This window comes from Pseudophryne corroboree, chromosome 10 (genome assembly GCF_028390025.1).
Source record: "Pseudophryne corroboree isolate aPseCor3 chromosome 10, aPseCor3.hap2, whole genome shotgun sequence".
Lineage (NCBI taxonomy): Eukaryota > Metazoa > Chordata > Amphibia > Anura > Myobatrachidae > Pseudophryne > Pseudophryne corroboree.
The window spans coordinates 350,971,230-350,989,627 of NC_086453.1; the positions used below are offsets into that span (position 1 = coordinate 350,971,230).

At 45.2% G+C, this 18,398-nt stretch overlaps 2 protein-coding genes across 8 annotated transcripts in view; one reads left to right on the top strand and one right to left on the bottom strand.

Annotated features, from left to right (window-relative positions):
* LOC134966727 (pulmonary surfactant-associated protein C-like) lies at positions 1-13,683 on the bottom strand. Of its 6 annotated transcripts, none has more exons than XM_063943709.1 (6): positions 13,447-13,683; positions 6,511-6,648; positions 4,071-4,208; positions 2,953-3,069; positions 2,056-2,178; positions 1-792 (listed from the first exon to the last, which is right to left on the bottom strand). In XM_063943709.1, exons 2-6 carry the CDS (start codon positions 6,625-6,627, stop codon positions 709-711), a joined length of 579 nt encoding a protein of 192 aa, XP_063799779.1. In that variant the 5' UTR covers positions 6,628-6,648; positions 13,447-13,683; the 3' UTR covers positions 1-708. The 6 variants fall into 6 exon arrangements, with proteins under 6 accessions (XP_063799779.1, XP_063799780.1, XP_063799781.1 ...); XM_063943710.1 differs by having other exon boundaries at positions 13,442-13,683; XM_063943711.1 differs by having other exon boundaries at positions 13,586-13,676.
* The window catches only part of LOC134966725 (pulmonary surfactant-associated protein C-like), a 27,537-nt gene continuing 22,416 nt past the window's right edge, over positions 13,278-18,398 (top strand). The window contains exon 1 of one of the 2 annotated variants that reach the window (XM_063943706.1): positions 13,278-13,306. In XM_063943706.1, the coding sequence (XP_063799776.1) occupies positions 13,293-13,306 (14 nt within the window). In that variant the 5' untranslated portion in view covers positions 13,278-13,292. Of the gene's footprint in view, positions 13,307-13,430; positions 13,651-18,398 lie in introns of those variants that run through there. The other variant, XM_063943705.1, reaches the window with a different exon arrangement.

Here is an 18,398-nt window from a genome sequence, read left to right on the forward strand (position 1 = left end):
AGAGATTTACAAGTTTTTTTATTCTTTATTATGTACATTTTATATAAAATTCCAAGAAATGCTGTTTCATGAAACGCTGCAGACAATAAAACAATACAAGGTGCTATTAAGTATGACGCCATGGGGCCCATTTATCAACGAGTGTTAATATTCATTATGACTGATAAAGCTTGTTGCATATTACAAATGGTGATCTGGCCAATCAGCTCCGAACTGTCTTGTGTTCAGCTCCTGTCATGTGTTTGAAAAATGACAGTTGGGAGCTGATTGGCTGGAGCATCATTTATCATATGCAATGCGTTTTATCACTTGTTGATGAATGGGCCCCCTAGTCCGTGAAATGACACCTGCAGAGAACACTGCAATACACTGCACTGATTGTCCCACTGGAGCTCCTTGAGACTTTGGCTCCCTGTATGGAACGATAAAGGCCATTGTCGGCCATGACTGTCGCTGTTGGGCAGATTTATCTGGAGTCCTTTCCTTGCCCTTCAGATTACTTGTAGTGCCAGCAGATTCTGCAGTCCTTGCGTCCTGAGGTTCTCTAGACGATGGGTGTGACATTCAGATATATACCTTGCGTTTCACGGGGGTGTCTTATCAGGGAACATGGGAGGAAGTCGGTGATCCAACTCTCCCACCGACACTGTCCAACTCCTGAGCCAAAGCCCGGCGACACAGTCCTGTTACAAGGGCGCAATCCTGGCCTCAGGACTGGAAACTGAACGACACATTCATTCCAAAGACTTCAAATTTGATTGTGAACTTCCAGCGCAGGCGTGGAGACTTGTTCTAGAGGAGGGGAATGATACACACATAATTAGCTGCTGCTGTGTAACCGTCAGGGAGGGAGACACCTGCTAAACACCACAATCCACGTGTTGTCACAACACAGAACGCTGTCGAGTCTCACAAGCTGCAATCTTGTCAGTGAATGGTCTGTGTCACGTGGCCTGAGAAGCTCACGTTCCTCGTGAGTTACACAGACTGGGCCCCGTCGGCCAGCAACACAGCGCACTGCCCTGTTGTGTAGGACAAGGCTCTTTAGTATATTTTGGGTTCTATTTACCAAGCCTCCTAACTTCTGTGTCACAAGCTGTGTTTGAAAAATGACAGGAGCCGATTGGCTGGTACTTTATCTCTGTCCACTTTATGTCCATCCAAGGCTTAGTAAATAGACCCTAGAGTCTACTATGCTGGTGCCTATGTGCCCATTCTCCGCAACTCACACATAGGGGGTCATTCCGAGTTGTTCGCTCGCTGCCGATTTTCGCAGTGCAGCGATCAAGTGAAAAAACGGCAAAAATGCGCATGCGCATGGTACGCAGTGCACATGCACTAAGTACTTTCACACAAAACTTTGTAGATCTACATAAGTTCGAGCAACGTTTTTTTCATCGCTCGAGGGATCGTAGTATGATTGACAGGAAGTGGGTGTTTCTGGGCGGAAACTGGCCGTTTTCAGGGAGTGTGCTAAAAAACGCAGGCGTGTCAGGGAAAAACATGGGAGTGTCTGGAGAAACGGGGGAGTGGCTGGCCGAACGCAGGGCGTGTTTGTGGCGTCAAACCAGGAACTAAACGGACTGAGGTGATCGCAGTCTAGGAGTAGGTCTGGAGCTACTCAGAAACTGCAGGAAATTATTTAGTAGCAGTTCTGCTAATCTTTCGTTCGCTATTCTGCTAAGCTAAGATACACCCCCAGAGGGCGGTGGCCTAGCGTTTGCATTGCTGCTAAAAGCAGCTAGCGAGCGAACAACTCGGAATGAGGGCCATAGTGCAGCCAGCCGATGCGGGTCTGGTATGCACTGACTGAAGTCCCAGCTCACCCCTAATTGCTTGGTGCCAGTAGTCGCTCAATCAGGTACTGGTTGAATAAGTGGAGAAGTTGCCCATACTGTAGCAACCAATCGGCTTTTAGCTATAATTTGTCTCGCACAGCCTATAAAATGACAGAAGCTCATTGGCTCTTATGGGCAGCTCCTCCACGTTATCTCTGTGGAAGGTTTGATCTATCTCCCCCCATATATGAGGTAGAGAAAGCAGAGGTGATCTCACCTGCGTGGCCCAGTAGATGGGGACATCTCTGCAGAGAATGTTAACGTGGACCCCCAGTTTGGTGCGATCGGCTTCCTCTCCTTCCAGGAGATTGTATGATATGTCGGTGTCACTGGTGACGTTCTGTGGGAATAAAGGGGGATTATTACATCAGAAGGAGGCGGCTGAAACGGGGGAATATGCGGTCATACAATCGTACTTTAAAATGACAGCTGTGTTTTCTAATAAAGGATAAATACATTTTAGGCGAGATCATCTATATATGGATAAATTAAACCTTCACTAAAAAGGTGTTCGAGGTATTAAAATGTTGTTAATGAAAGTGTTCCTAAGGGGATGCGGTTCAGATGAAGGCTGTCAGGATCCTGGCAGTCAGAATACCGACGCCGGAATACCGAAACCAGTCAGAATGTTGACGCCAGAATCCTGACCGTGTCAGGAGATCAACACCGAAATCCCGAAAGCCAGCATCCTGACCATAAGTATAGCGAGCAAGTTGGGGTTAGGGCCAGGGTGGTGGTGGTAGGGGGTAGATTTAGGCACCACCTGGGTGGGGGTTGGGGGAGGGGATGGTTTGTGGTTCTCCAAGGGCTGGCTCTACCCACAGTTTGTCGCATTGGAGTGTGCCATGTACACAGGACAGTTTGTTGGTTGTAGTGATAAGGGTGCAACTGCTGCCCTCTGACTGATCACTGCCAGCGGCCAATAAGAGGTCGGTAGGGCATGTGAGGCAGTGAGCCTACTAGCCGTCAGTCTCATTTGGCCAAGCGACAGCGGCAGGAGTGGTCAGGAACTACAGGTTACAGGTAGAACCCGCAACCGCAAACTTTGCCCACACCCTGCATAGCTGGCAAACGTCTATAATGTTAGGATGTGTAAGGGGGATAATAGCTGTACCTGTTTCTGGAAATTTCTAACGCTCTTCAAAATATCACTCATTGTAGGTACATCACTAGTGGTCATGTCCATGATGTAACATCTGTTGTTGCCCATACGCCTGAACCCGATTATATCCTGGGTGAAACAAAGAAACACGTAAACAACAGGTTTCTGTAAATGTTTACATTAAATATTTTCAAAACAAACAGACCATTCCCATACCTACTGTACGGTATATGTGTCCCATACCTACTCAGTATATGTGTATATCCTAGGGCACTATTACATACAGCACATTTACTAATTACAAAGACTAGATACCACTCATCTTCCTGGATGAGCCTAGAACGGATGTGGATCATTAGCTCTACAAGCAAAAGGTCTAAAGTCAGTAGGTCGACCCCACAAGGTCGACATGGAAAAGACGACAGGATCAAAATGTAGGCATGACAAAAGGTCGACACAACTTTTTTGAACAGTTTTGTAGTGTCGTCAGTTAGTGTACCATGTCCCCTGGCATGGCTTTCTTTGCTCGCATTGCTTCGGGTAAGGTTACTATTCCCAATTGTAGTCCACGTGGATGGTAAAGTATGACAAAGTTTTAAAAATGAATAAAAAAAACCTCATGTCGGCCATACTGTATGTGTGTCGACCATTTGAACCCGTTTGCCTTTTGTACCTGTTGAACATAAGCACTATCAACCATTTACATGTCAACCTAATGACCACGTCGACCTCTTTTGAACATGTCAATCTAATGCATGTCTACTTTTTGGTGTTGACCTATTGACTGTCTATGTAGACACTATACCTATAGACCGGATACCGCCCATAACCCCCTATCAGGGTCTGCATTGTTGACTCTATATTGCCATCTATTGAAAAAAAGTGATACTACAGCAGCTTTATTATATTTATGTTGCTGCAATTATAAATTTTTTTAATTTCTCACTTGACAAACGAAAAATTTCTTAACCGGGGACAGGGAACCCCCCTCAGACTGTACCTCCCCCCTCCCCCCTGCTGGCTGTACTCCTGATACTGTCACACTGCACTGGGCACTGACACTAAGGTAAGACATAGACAACACTGTAGCTGGGTCAGGTCAATGGTCACGCAACCAGCATGTCACTTACATGTTTGTAGTCGTACAGAACTGTTGATGACGTGTTGTTGGTGTTGACATAAAATGCTGCCACATTCTCCCCGTTACTGACCATGACTGTCTGCTGGACCTTCTCCCCGTTCTTGGAATTGAAGGCCATTTCCACCACCTAGAAGCCACAATGGAACTGTTATTTAGTGTACACATGGAAATGATGGTCTAACATAGGTGGGGATGGAGGGCGAGCGCACAGGTTTAAAAGCAGTCTTTGAGAGAGCTAAAGTGAAGATGTTGACCACAGCGACCAATCAGATTCTACCTGTCATTTTATAGACTGTGCTAGATAATTGATTATCTAGCACAGTCTATAAAATGACAGAATCTGATTGGTCACTATGGGCAACTTCTCCACTTTATCTCTATCAATAAGGTGCTGTGTCATAAATACATTCTGTACAGTTAGGGGTATCTTTTTTTTTAAAGAAAACTTTCAGAGAGCATACCGATCCCTCGCCTCTTCTTTTTTTAAATACTACTACTACTACTACTACTATTACTACTACCACTACTATTACTACTACTCCTATTACTATTATTACTACTACTACTACTACTAATATTACTACTACTATTACTGCTGCTGCTGCTACTACTATTACTACTACTACTATTACTATTATTACTACTACTTCTATTACTATTATTACTACTACTACTACTAATATTACTACTACTACTAATACTATAACTACTACTACAAATACTATAACAACTACTACCATTACTACTGCTACTACTATTACTACTAATACTATTACTTCTACTACTACTACTACTACTAATATTACTACTACTATTACTACTACTAATATTACTACTCTTACTACTACTACTATTATTACTACTCCTCCTATTATTATTATTATTATTATTATTATTATTATTATTATTGTTGTTATTATTATTACTACTACTATTACTACTACTAATGCTACTGCTACTAATACTATAACTACTACTAGTATCACTACCATTACTACTACTACTATTATTACTGCTACTACTACTATTACTACTACCACCACTACTATTACTACTACTCCTATTACTATTATTACTACTACTACTAATATTACAACTACTACTAATATTACTACTACTATTGCTGCTGCTGCTGCTGCTACTACTATTACTTCTACTATTATTACTATTATTACTACTACTTCTATTACTATTATTACTACTAATATTACTACTACTACTAATACTACTATAACTACTACTACAAATACTATAACAACTACTACCATTACTACTGCTACTACTATTACTACTAATACTATTACTTCTACTACTACTACTACTAATACTAATATTACTACTACTACTATTACTACTACTAATATTACTACTCCTTCTACTGTTACTACTCTTACTACTACTACTATTATTACTACTACTCCTATTATTATTATTGTTATTATTATTATTATTATTACTACTACTAATGCTACTGCTACTAATACTATAACTACTACTAGTATCACTACCATTACTACTACTACTATTATTACTACTAATACTATTATCACTACTACTAATTACCCAGCGGTGAAGTGAGCGATCTGACTAGATTTGGCGTGCATGCAGGCCAATCTAGAGCCAGCGATAGCGATGCTATGGGCTATACACACGGAGCGATGCATGCTTAATTTCTAAGCAATCTGGTCAGATTTCTTAGAATGTAAGCGCACATCTCTACGTGTGTACCCCCCTTTACAGTCCTGCTTCTGAGCAGGTTACTTCTCTTTTCACGGACACAAATAGTTTTATCGTAGAGCACATGTGCAAAAGCAAATTTACGCATTTTTGCATATAGGTGACAGCCGGTGCGACCAGTAGGACCCACCCTAGGCGCAAGCGTCCAAAAAAGGGAGTCCCCCTGCTGACATCACTACAGGGGACGTGGCCTAGCAGGAAGCTTCCTCTCCCATTACATAACTCCGGCAGCTTGCCCAGGGAGGGAGATGTTGGTCTGCCCCCAGACCCTAGTGCCTGCAATGCATTCTCCTCGGTGACAGGAGCCGGTTGCTGCAGGATAGTGTCACACTGCAGCACCCGGCTCCCTGTCACTGCAGGAGGGACCTACATTTTAGGTTCACCGCCTGGAAGGGTGACACCTGGGTGCTGCCCGCACCCCCTTGTGATGCCTGCGCTTCCGTGGCTTTCCACAAACACACCACTCATCAGTCCCATTATATACATGTTCCTTAGCAATACATAGGGGGGAATTCAAATGTTTGAAAAGTCGGTTGGGAGTCTGTTTTTTCCTATCTGATAGACAGACACCCAACCGACTTTTCATACATTTGAATTCCCCCCACAGTATAAACTAGCAGCCGGTATAACTGCATATAGAAGGTATAATGCAGAGCATCCGCCGTTCCATGTATATTCTCTAATGTACTCACCGCTTCAGTGTGTTTCTGCGTCATATACACCCCGACTAATGTCGCCCCCACAACAATAACAGCCAGTAGCATCAGGACAACGATGGACCACATCCACGTCTTCCCGCGCTCATTCATTTTGGGGAAAGAGATGAGTGACTGCAAAATGAAATAATCAGGAGACATGTTAGTAAGTATACGGACTATAGATCTAGGGATATACTGTCTGCTCAGATTCCGTCAAATTCAGGAAAGTTGATTGGACGGCGCTTCGCAGTACAGATGAACAATGACCCAAAACATATTGCGACAGCAACCCAGGAGATTTTTAGGGCAAAGAAGTGGAATATTCTGCAATGACCGAGTAGGTAACCTGATCTCATTCTCCACCCAATCAAGCATGTATTTCACTTACTGAAGACAATACTAGAGGCAGAAAGACGCACAAGCAAGCAACAAGCATCCGCGGTAAAGGCCCTATTAAAGCATTTGGTGATTTCCATGGGTTCCGGACCACAGGTCTGCGGAGGATTCTCCACAAAGTATCACAAGTGAACAATGTATTTACGATCATGATAACTTGTCCAATTACATTTGAACTGCTGAAAACAGGGGACTGTGTATAACAATGGTGGCAGCTCCTAAACGTTTCATATGATAGTTTTGTTCAACCCCATTATTAATATTTATAAATATTTATAAATACATTAAGGGACAATACAAGGATTTATCAAACGATTTGTTTACACAAAAAAACACTACATAGGACACGAGGACACCCCCTGAGGTTATAAGAAAAAAAAATTCCATACTCAACAGAGAAAAGGGTTCTTCACAGTAAGAGCAGTAAGGATTTGGAATTCTCTGCCAGAGAAGGTAGTAATGGTGGACTCAATCAATTAGTTTAAAAATGGATTAGATAAATATCCAGGTATACAGCATTTAATTACCTTAAAAATATAATAAAAAAATAAATAAAAAAATTATAATATAGGTTGAACTCGATGGACGTTTGTCTTTTTTCAACCTCAACCACTATGTAATTATGTAACTATGAATCAAAGCTGAAAGTCTGCACTTCAATTGCATCTCCATTGTTTCATTTTAAATCAATTGTACAGAGTGAAACTTGGGAAACTTGGATCAGTGTGCAAATATACAGTATATATACAGTATAGTTGCATATGTTATCTGTCTCATAATCTATCCCATACATCTCTCTCTCTCTCTCTCTCACTGTTTCATAATTGAATGATTCCTCAGATTCCTCAGGAAATAATGTATAATATATCCAATCCAGGGTTTCGTTGAGGTCAGGAATGAACTGCAGCCGAGTTGATTAGTAGCACCTGTTGGCTGCCTTTATGAATGCTGTCTGTACACAGGGATAATGCTGCTGATGCTGGACAAGCTGGCCAGGCAATAGGCTGGGGGTCTGGGTTTACGTTAGGAACCATTGAAGTATATACCATTGCTGATTGTCACAACATGGAATGTTATGTTTTAACCTGTAACATGCTGTTGTGAGTGGCCTTACTGCTGGAGAAAGAATAAACCTGCTGTTTTACACGGTGTACGTTTTCCTGGTCACAATAGAAACTGAAGCCCACAGGAAGCCTACAACAACAGCTAATTAACATAATATTTGCAGAATTATGGAAGGAAGGTATATATAGATGACGGGAGACAGATGTATGACTGTGTTTATTGTCATGAATTCTATGTTCCTATGTTTGTTAATAACTGTACATTGCAATTAGACTTTTACTGAAGCCGTATTAATATTATATTTCTCATAGATTTCTCATGCAGTCAATGGCATCCTGAGATTTGTAGTTCCACATACATACTAAAATGTTTTGGTGGTGAATTCTTCTAGGGAATTCAGCCATGCACTAACCAGGCTTAGGTTGGTGCATATTATGATAGAGTGGCCATGTTCTGCAGGTTTCCCTGTTATAGTGTGGCATAGCACCTTTACCAGATTATGCATTGCACAAAACGTGGAGTCCCTCCACATTTATGGTTATCAGCCCGGGTTCCATCTGATTTCATGGAACAAGTATTTTACTGCGCAGTTGTAGAATGGCAAGTAATTTTATTGTGTTCTTAGGTGTAATGTGCAAGGTACTCTCAAAGTATCTTCTCAATGTACCTATGGGTGGGGGGGGGGGGGGGGGGGCAGTGCCGGCCCTAACCAATATGATGCCCTAGGCAAGATTTTGGCTGGTGCCCCCTATCACCGCCGCTAGTTCTGCAGGAAATGCCTGGCATGAGTCAGCTGGCAGCTCTGCTAACGTCGGGCGCCTTTTGTTTATGAAAATGCATCTTATTTGCATTACTAAGTGGCTAGGACGCACAAGCTGCTTCTGCTGATTAAAATGATATGCAGCATGCCTATATTCTGTGTGCGACTGCGGCTGTATCTGCATATGAAATGCTACATTACAGTGATTTCCAGGAATACACTGAAACGTAGCATTTCGTATACAGATACAGCCGCAGGCACACACAGAATATAGGCATGCTGCATATCATTTTAATCAGCAGAAGCTGCTGGTGCCCCTAAGCATACCAAATGCCCTAGGCATTTGCCTAGTTTGCCTATGCCTAAGGCAGGCTCTGGGGGGGGGGGGGGGGCGGCTGCAGGAAATATTGGAGATATCTGCTACAGCACCCCATTTTTGAACACAAAAGCAGCACCATATAAACCTATATGGGGGTCATCGAAACAGTAGAATGTGCGGTAGCATGGCAGCCCCCTACAGATGAAAGTAAAGCGATCACTAATGTGATTACAGGGATGTACCAGGATTTTTAGCAATGAGACATGCCAGCGGTACCTAATGCCTTATTGGTGCAAACAGTGGAGATAAAAATGTTATTCCTTTAAAACATTTACTTTCTTTATGTTTTCTGACGCATACATTTTTTTCCTACTATTACTTAATTATACAGAACATTACAAGTTCATTTACTGCATAATGAGTGTCCTTACCATAAACGTGGGTGGCTGAAATTATATGGTTCATACATTACAGAGGATTGCTGGGAGCATTATGTAAGTAAGAATATAGGTTGGGATGATGCCAATTCCATTACTAAAACAGTGAAACACTGACACTTGGGGGTCCCAGTACAGTGACACACTGACACCTGGGGTCTCAGAGCAATGACACACTGACAGCTGGGGTCCCAGTACAATGACACACTGACACCTGGGGTCTCAGAGCAATGACACACTGACAGCTGGGGTCCCAGTACAATGACACACTCACACTAGGGGTCTAAGAACAATGACGATGACACCTGGAGTCCCAGGACAATGACACACTGTCACTTATACCGCATTCACACCACAAATGCCGGATCCTACCCGGTAAGACAAACGTGTACTTACCGGGTGGGATCTGGCATTTGCGCTCCGTTGCAGGCTATCCGACCCGGCAATATACCGGGTCGGTTGCCATGACAACGGAGGGAGCAGCAGCAGGGGCGGGGGTGGAGGCGGCGTCGGGAGATGAGCTCATCTCCAGCGCCGCCTCTCCCTATCTTGTGAATGGGAACCGTGTCGCATCGACACGGCTCCCATTCACACCGCACCTGACCCGGTAATCAACCCGGGTAAAACCCTTCTTTTTTACCGGGTTGAATTACCGGGTCAGGCGACCCGCTAATTCAGCCCTTTGCCGTGTCGATACCGGGTTATTTGTGCGATGTGAAAGGGGTATGAGGGTCCCAGTAAAATGACACACTGTCACTTAGGGTCCCAGTAAAATGACACACTGTTACTTAGGGTCCCAGTAAAATGACACACTGTCACTTAGGGTCCAGTAAAATGATACACTGTCACTTAGGGTCCCAGTAAAATGACACTGTCACTTAGGGTCCCAGTATAATGACACACTGACACTTGTGGTCCCAGTAAAATGATACACTGACATTTGTGGTCCCAGGACTATGGCATACTGACACTTGGGTCCAAGAACAATGGCACACTGACACTTGGGGGCACAGAACAATGACACACTGACACATAAGCCCCCAGTACAGTGCCGTAACTAGGCATTTTAGCGCTGTGTGCAAGAAACGACATTGGCCCCCCCCCATGTAAGATAGGGGCAGTGCGCGCCGTAGGCGCGTGAAAAATATATAGGGGCGTGGCTTCATGGGGAAGGGGCGTGGCCACAAAATAATAGCAATTCATACTAAGGTGCACAGTAGTCTCCATTATTCAAATTACGTTGCATAGTAGCGCCACTACACCAGGTAGAGCCCCTTTTATACATTACAGCAGACAGCGTCCCCCTTTTTACACATTACAGCAGACAGTCCCCCTTTTTACACATTGCGGCAGCCAGTCCCCCTTTTTACACATTGCGGCGGATAGCGTCCCATTTTTTACACATTACAGCAGACAGCGTCCTTTTTTTTAACATTACGGCAGACAGCGTCCCCTTTTTCCACATTACAGCAGACAGCGTCCCCGTTTTTACACATTACGGCAGACGGTGTCCCCCTTTACACACATTGCGGCAGCCAGTCCCCCTTTTTACACATTACGGCAGCCAGTCCCCCATTTTACACATTACGGCAGGCAGGCCCCCTTTTTACACATTGCGGCAGCCAGTCCCCATTTTTACACATTACGGCAGCCAGTCCCCCTTTTTACACATTGCGGCAGCCAGTCCCCCTTTTTACATATTATGGCAGCCAGTCCCCCTTTTTACACATTGCGGCAGCCAGGCCCCCTTTTTACACATTACAGCAGACAGCGTCCCCTTTTTTACACATTGCGGCAGCCAGGCCCCCTTTTTACACATTGCGACAGCCAGTCCCCCTTTTTACACATTGCAGCAGCCAGGCCCCCTTTTTACACATTGCGGCAGCCAGGCCCCCTTTTTACACATTGCGGCAGACGGTGTCCCCCTGAGAGGGAGAGAGAGAGAGAGAGAGAGAGAGAGAGAGAGAGAGACAGAGACATACTTACCATCTCCCCGCTGACAGGCTCCTCGTGCAGCTCCCTCGGTGCAGGCAGGTGAGAAGGAGGAGGAGGGAGGGGGACTGGAGCCGCAGCAGCGCTATTTCATTGGCAGTAAGCGCCGCTGTACACACGTAAGCCCACTTGGCACACACGTAGTTACGGCCCTGCCCCAGTACAATGACACACTGACACTGGGGTCCCAAGACAATGACACACTGACACCTGGGATTACAACACAATGACACACTGACACCTGGGGTTACAACACAAAGACACACTGACACTTGTGGTCCCAGGACAATGACACACTGACACCTGGGGTCCCAAGACAATGCCACACTGACACCTGGGGTTAACCACAATGAAACATTGACACCTGGGTCCCAGGACAATGACACACTGACACCTGGGGTCCCAGGACAATGACACACTGACACTTGTGGTCCCAGCACAATGACACACTGACACCTGGGTCCCAGGACAATGAAACACTGACACCTGGGATCACAGAACAATGACACACTGACACTTGTGGTCCCAGCACAATGACACACTGACACCTGGGTCCCAGGACAATGAAACACTGACACCTGGGATCACAGAACAATGACACACTGACACTTGTGGTCCCAGCACATTGACACACTGACACCTGGGTCCCAGGACAATGACACACTGACACTTGTGGTCCCAAAACAATGACACTCTGACACTTGTGGTATCAGAACAATGACACACTGACACTTTGTACCATTGCTTAAAGCAACAACGAGTTTAATTTCCTTAGGAACATTATTTAACATCAGTTCACCTCCAGAACCTCATTTCCGGATGACAAGAAATGCCTCCCTCAGCATCAGCATTATATAGGGTATATTCAGTGTACTGTATGTAGACGCTTTTATGTATACAGCTCTGTGTTTTACTAACAGATGTGAAAGGTTCCTTCACCTATCTGCTGTACCTGCTCATGTGCTCTTCAATTACTGTACCTGCTCATGTGCTATTCAATTACTGTCGGAACTGCCATCTTGTCGGAAAAACGGCAGTTTCCAACTTTTTTAGGTTGGAAACTGTTCCAACCTATTCAATGCCCCTGCCGTTTTTCCAAAAATTCCGGATTAGCTGCGGATCCATGTGTTTGTCAAATACCACGGCCAAATCCAACAGTTTTAACCCCCGTTTACGACAATGTCAATCTGACTTTAAAAGAAGTCAGTTGGAAAGGATCCGCCAAGCATTGAATACCCCCCTTAGGAGAAACAGGTCCTAACGGGTTCGTTCCAACCTTTGCGCTGTAAAATTCTGACACTTCTTCTAGAATTTTAGTATGCTGCACATCCTATAAATGAGTTACATAATACATTGCTATAGTGCTGGATACTTCTCGTGTGTTTTATCTGTGTTCCCGGCGCACATATGTGAATGAGCCCCCAATGTAACAGTGTAAACCTTACTGAGATCTTGTTTCTATACTGCCCATTAGAAGTGAGGGCAGGGAACCCCACAGTATACATACTAACAGCACGCCTGGCAGCACTGACCGGACCAGTGGATGGTCAGGAGCGGCCGTAGGGTGACCATCTCACCCCTTTAATTCTGGACACATATTAATTAATTACACAGGTTCTGTGGCTGGCTGACTTCAAGACTCCATTTCACCTGGTTTTAATCAGCCACAGAACCTGTGTAATTAGTATGTGTCCAGAATTAAAGGGATGAGGTGTTATCCCTAGGAGCTGGGTCAGTGTGGAGGTGGATTGCCGCAATGGACCTACCTTAACCTGCATGTGACAGTCAGCTGCTGGTAGCTGCAGAGATGGCTCTGTCACTGTGAGTGCATCTCATGTTTATATTTATAAGGTGTAACGTGCTGCTCTTTCCTCCCTGACACATGCTGGGTGGAGGCACGGAACACCCATATGAAGAAAGCTGTAAAAAAAAAAAAAAAAAAACTACAGCACTCGCCTGACCTGGGAGCAGACCCAGACCTGCAGGTGAAGGTGGTTGTGTTTAGAGCAGCGGGTGATTTCCTGGGAAGAGCATAATTAACGTGACACGACTGCAGGGATTAAACCAGTGCCTCCTTGCCTGTAGGGCTCTCATACTGACTCATAAATGCTAACTTTGGAGACCTGTCCTCCAGGAGATCCAGAAGAGTGGTCTGGAGAGCCAAGGTTGGTGACATCATGTCCTCAGTGCCCACCCACAGCTGCATCTCCCCCCACCCATAATACGTGGTCATGTGAATTCTATCACAGTGAGGATTTGGAAGCTGAGAAGTGGAATTTCAGGGGGCGTTAAAGTGAGGGGGCTAGCTGGATGCGAACATGTTGCGACTAAAATACATAGGGGTCTATTCATGAAGCTTTGAAAAGTGTGGAGAAGTGAGCCAGGGGAGAAGTTGCCCATGGCAACCAATCAGCATTGACGTAACATTTCTAATTTGCATACTATAAACTTAGACAGAGCAGCTGATTGGTTGCCATGGGCAACTTCTCCACTGGCTCACTTCTCCACACTTTTCACTGCTTCATGAATAGACCCTCATATTGAGAACCGCAAACCTGTATTTCCCATGCAAATTCCATGTGCAGGAATACTCTATCATGCTATACCCATGTCCTTAGACGTTCCGCGCTGCCCATATCATACTTCCCACAAATGTAATTCATATTAGCGCTGTTTTTCTGTAAAATACTCCTTGGTTAAGCCTCCGCCTCGGCTCTAAGTAATCATGACAGTGAGGAGATATGGGGGCATTACTATACGTGGCGCCAGCCCTGAAGTGGGCACTATGACTTCCTTCATTGCTCTAGGTTCTGCTTTATTTGCCCCAGAAGAACACAAATAAGCCTATGCCGCGGTCCTCCCTCTCACAGAGCCCCCACCCTGGAGCCTGGTCTCGGCGTCGGGACCTATCTCCAGTAAGCAAACATAACCAATCAGTGGCATATCTATAATGGGTGCAAGGGTCCCTGGGTCCAGAGAGGGCCCACACTGCACACCTTGCACCCATTTCTTCTATGTTTTATTCAATAAGTTATTAGTGTAAACCACTAGTGGGCCTATCACTAAAGGAAGGGCTTAGTGTGTGGCGCACTCTTTTGAAATGATTATACAGTATTAAAATTTAGAACATTTAAATAATGTCTACATCCTACAAATCAGAGGCAAAAAAATAATTAATTATTTTTTTGCCCCTGATTTGTAGGATGTAGACATTATTTAAATGTTCTAATCCCATGGGCAATAACTTTATGATTTTGCTCTCTCAGGCTATCAGATGAAATATTATGCCTGATTATAGAGACTTATTTTAAATATTGAATAAAAGTAAAATTTTAATACTGTATAATCATTTCAAAAGAGTGCGCCACACACTAAGCCCTTCCTTTAGTGATAGGCCCACTAGTGGTTTACACTAATAACTTCTAGAATAAAACATTGTAACCCAGCTTAGTGGCGCACCTCCAACCTAACTTCAATTAACCTAGGGCCTTCTTCAGCCCTGACTATAGTTTTCTTGATTGGTTGGTTCCGCATAAATGCCTTATAAATAATCTTTTGAGACCTGTGCAGTGTCCTTTAGACTTTTGTCTTTTCCTTAAAATACCCATTTCTTCTATACCTACCCCTCCGGAGTCCCACGCCGGACACAGCAGCGCTCCAGAAATCCCCAGGAACGCGGTACGGCAGTGTCCTGTTCGGTCAGTAGCGGATCTTGCCACGGGCAAGCAGGACTTTTGCCCGGGGCGCCGCCTTCCGGAGGGCGCCGGCGCCATCCGGAGGGTGCCGCACCATGGCAAGATCCGCTGCTGCTGTGGTGCCCCCCGCTGCCGCGGCCCGCTGTCCCGCTGTCCGCTGTGAAGGGAAACTAGACGCTACGGAGTAAATTTACTAAGATGGGAGTTCTATTCAACATGGGATGTTGCCCATAGCAACCAATCAGATTCTACTTCTTATTTATCTAGCACCTTCTAGAAGATAATACCTGGAATCTGATTGGTTGCTATTGGCAACATCCCATCTTAAATAGAACTCCCATCTTAGTAAATTTACCCCTACGCGTTTAGTTTCCCTTCGTGGGCTGCCCGCTGTGAAGGGAAACTAGACGCTACACGTCTAGTTTCCCTTCCTGGAGAGGACCTTCACTGTAATGATGTGCGGTGCGCGTTGACGTCATCGCGCACCGCACAGCAAGGTCCTCTCCACGAAGGGAACTAGACGCTTAGCGTCTAGTTTACCTTCGTGGAGAGGACCTTTGCTGTGCGGTGCGCGATGACGGCATCGCGCACCGCACATCCTACAACAGTACAGGGGGCGTAACTGACCACGCCCCCTGTATGAAGCCACGCCCCCTAATGCCACCCGGGGCGCCAGAAGCCCCGGAACTGGCCCTGTGTTCGGTACACTACTGAATAATATTGAACTTTTATTTACTGTAGGGCAATTAAAGTATTGTATTTTTGCAAATATATGTAACTAAGATCTTTGTGTTTTCTACTATCATGTACTGGAAATTTTCAAATCTTCTTGCTAATGTCACTTGGTGCACTGGGGAAAATCTGTTCTGTGTATCTGTCTAGTTTAGAACAACCCCTCCCTTTCAGCACCTGAGGGGTATTACTAATTTGATTGAGCAGCTTCCATTTTATACGACAATTAAAGCATGTAAGCTAAACAGTGACATATTAAATGCTAAGGTAAGTGTATAAAGAGGTAAATAGTTATTTAAAAAAACAAATTGACCCACTGTGTGTTTATTGTTGTTATACACTATCAGCTGTATCACACCTCCCAACGGGTTCAGTATGATTTCTTGATGGACTGGATGACGGCGGTAAGGATACCGACAGCGGCATCCCGTCCATCAGAAAACCGGCAGCCCCCTGTAAAGCACCCTAACTCTCTCTGACCCCTACCCTAACCCTCCCTTGTGGATGCCTAACCCTAACCCTCCCTTCCCCGCTGCTTACACCTAACCTTCCCCGCTTGGTGCCTAACTCTAACCCTTCCTCCGTGGTTCCTAACCCTAACCTTCCTGGTCCTCCTTCTCCTGTCTAAACCTAAGCACCCCCCCACCAGTGCGTCCCACTGGATGGACATTCGGGATTCCGGCTGTCGTATTGGGATACCGGTATCCCGTGGACATCGGTATCTAGATGCCGGGATTGCGGCGTCCTTCGGGATCCCTGCATCGGTATATCGACCGCTGGGATCCCGTCCGTCAGGAAGCTCACTGCTTCCCCTCCTAACATGACCCATTCCAGGAAGGAGGAAAGTGCTCTGCTCCCGGACTTCCCTCTTAATTTCGATTGACCATCACCTGTTTTGAAATAGTTAATTGATAAGAATAGTATTTCACTTTCAACACAGGTGCCGGCAATCATACATTAATAGGGAAGTCCGGGAGCAGAGCCTTTCTTCCTCCTGGAATGGCTCATGTTGGGAGGTATGGCTGTATTATATTGGGTAATGCTGATAATCCAGTTCAGTAATAATATGTTACTATATTACACCCAATACAGATTGTTATTCATACAAGGGCTGACTAAAATACACATTAAGTACTATAGTGGCATATTGTCCTCCAACAATAGTATCAATATAGTGTAATATGGATAAACACTTCATGCATAGTAAGCTGTATATCTGAGCACAGTAGAACAATCTGATATTATAAATCAATGGGCTGTGTTTTGTAAATGCTTATATAATATACCATACCTCCCAACTGTCCTGATTTTGGCGGGGCAGTCACATTTTATCTGGGACTGTCCCACCTGTGGGCCGCAGTGTATCGTAGTGGGGGGGTACGGTTGGGAGACCCACTCTCACTTTCATGCGCACAACATCTATTCGCCGGGAGAGAGGGGTTGGGGGCAGCTCACAGAGTGCTGGGCATGCCCCATAAGCCACGCCCCCTTTCCCAGAGGCAACGCCCCCTTTTCGGGTGCGCTGAAGAGTCCCACTTGGAGATGAAGGATGTTGGGTGGTGTGATATACTAAATTACTTCTGTTATATCGGCAATTAATTACTGCCACAGAGTAGTATGATGTTCCATAACGTTACAACCTCTTATGGGCAGGTTAGCAGTCAGCCTACCCTTTGCCCCAGTTGTTACACAGCAGACATTGCTGTTAGCAGGGGTGTAACTAGAACTTTGTGCAAAATCTTGAAAAAAAATATCTAATTTTCCCCCACATGCACGTAATCCCTGGCTGGGTAACTCTACAGTATGTACATATTTATGTCATTAGCCTTAATTTTTTGTTATTTTGCGCACAGCAGGTCAGGTTAGTGTTTTCCTATGCTGCAGGACTAACTGTGAGCTCCAGGACAGCGCAGAAGACATCCAGGACTCCGGGATGGGGGGGGGAGGGTGGGGGTGGGGGTTGGTTGGTGGGAGGGAGTATATTGAGTACTTCTGCTTAAAATTACCCAAAAGTACTGTGTGCTGTATGTCTGTAATGGTTTAATGGGTTCAGTATGATTTCCCGATGGACAAGATGCCAGCGGTCAGGATACAGACATCGGCATCCCATCCATCAGAATCCCAACAGCCCCCTCTAAAGTACCCTAACCCTCCTCTGCCCCGTACCCTAACAGTCCCTTGTGGGTTCCTAAACCTAACCCTCCCGGGTGGTGCCTAACCCTAACACTCCCATCCCTGCTGCCTAACCCTAACCCTCCTCGCTTGGTGCCTAACGCTAACCTCCCCTTCTATGTGCCTAACCCTCCCTCCGCAGTTCCTAACCCTAACCTTCCTGGCCCTGCACCCTAACCCCCCCTCTCCTGCCTAAATCTAACCTCCCCCCTCCACCCCCTAACTGCTAACTGCTTCCCGTTTTATCCTTTCCACAATACAACCAGGAAGAGAAGCATGATGCTTACACCCTGAACACAGATTGACACAGCATG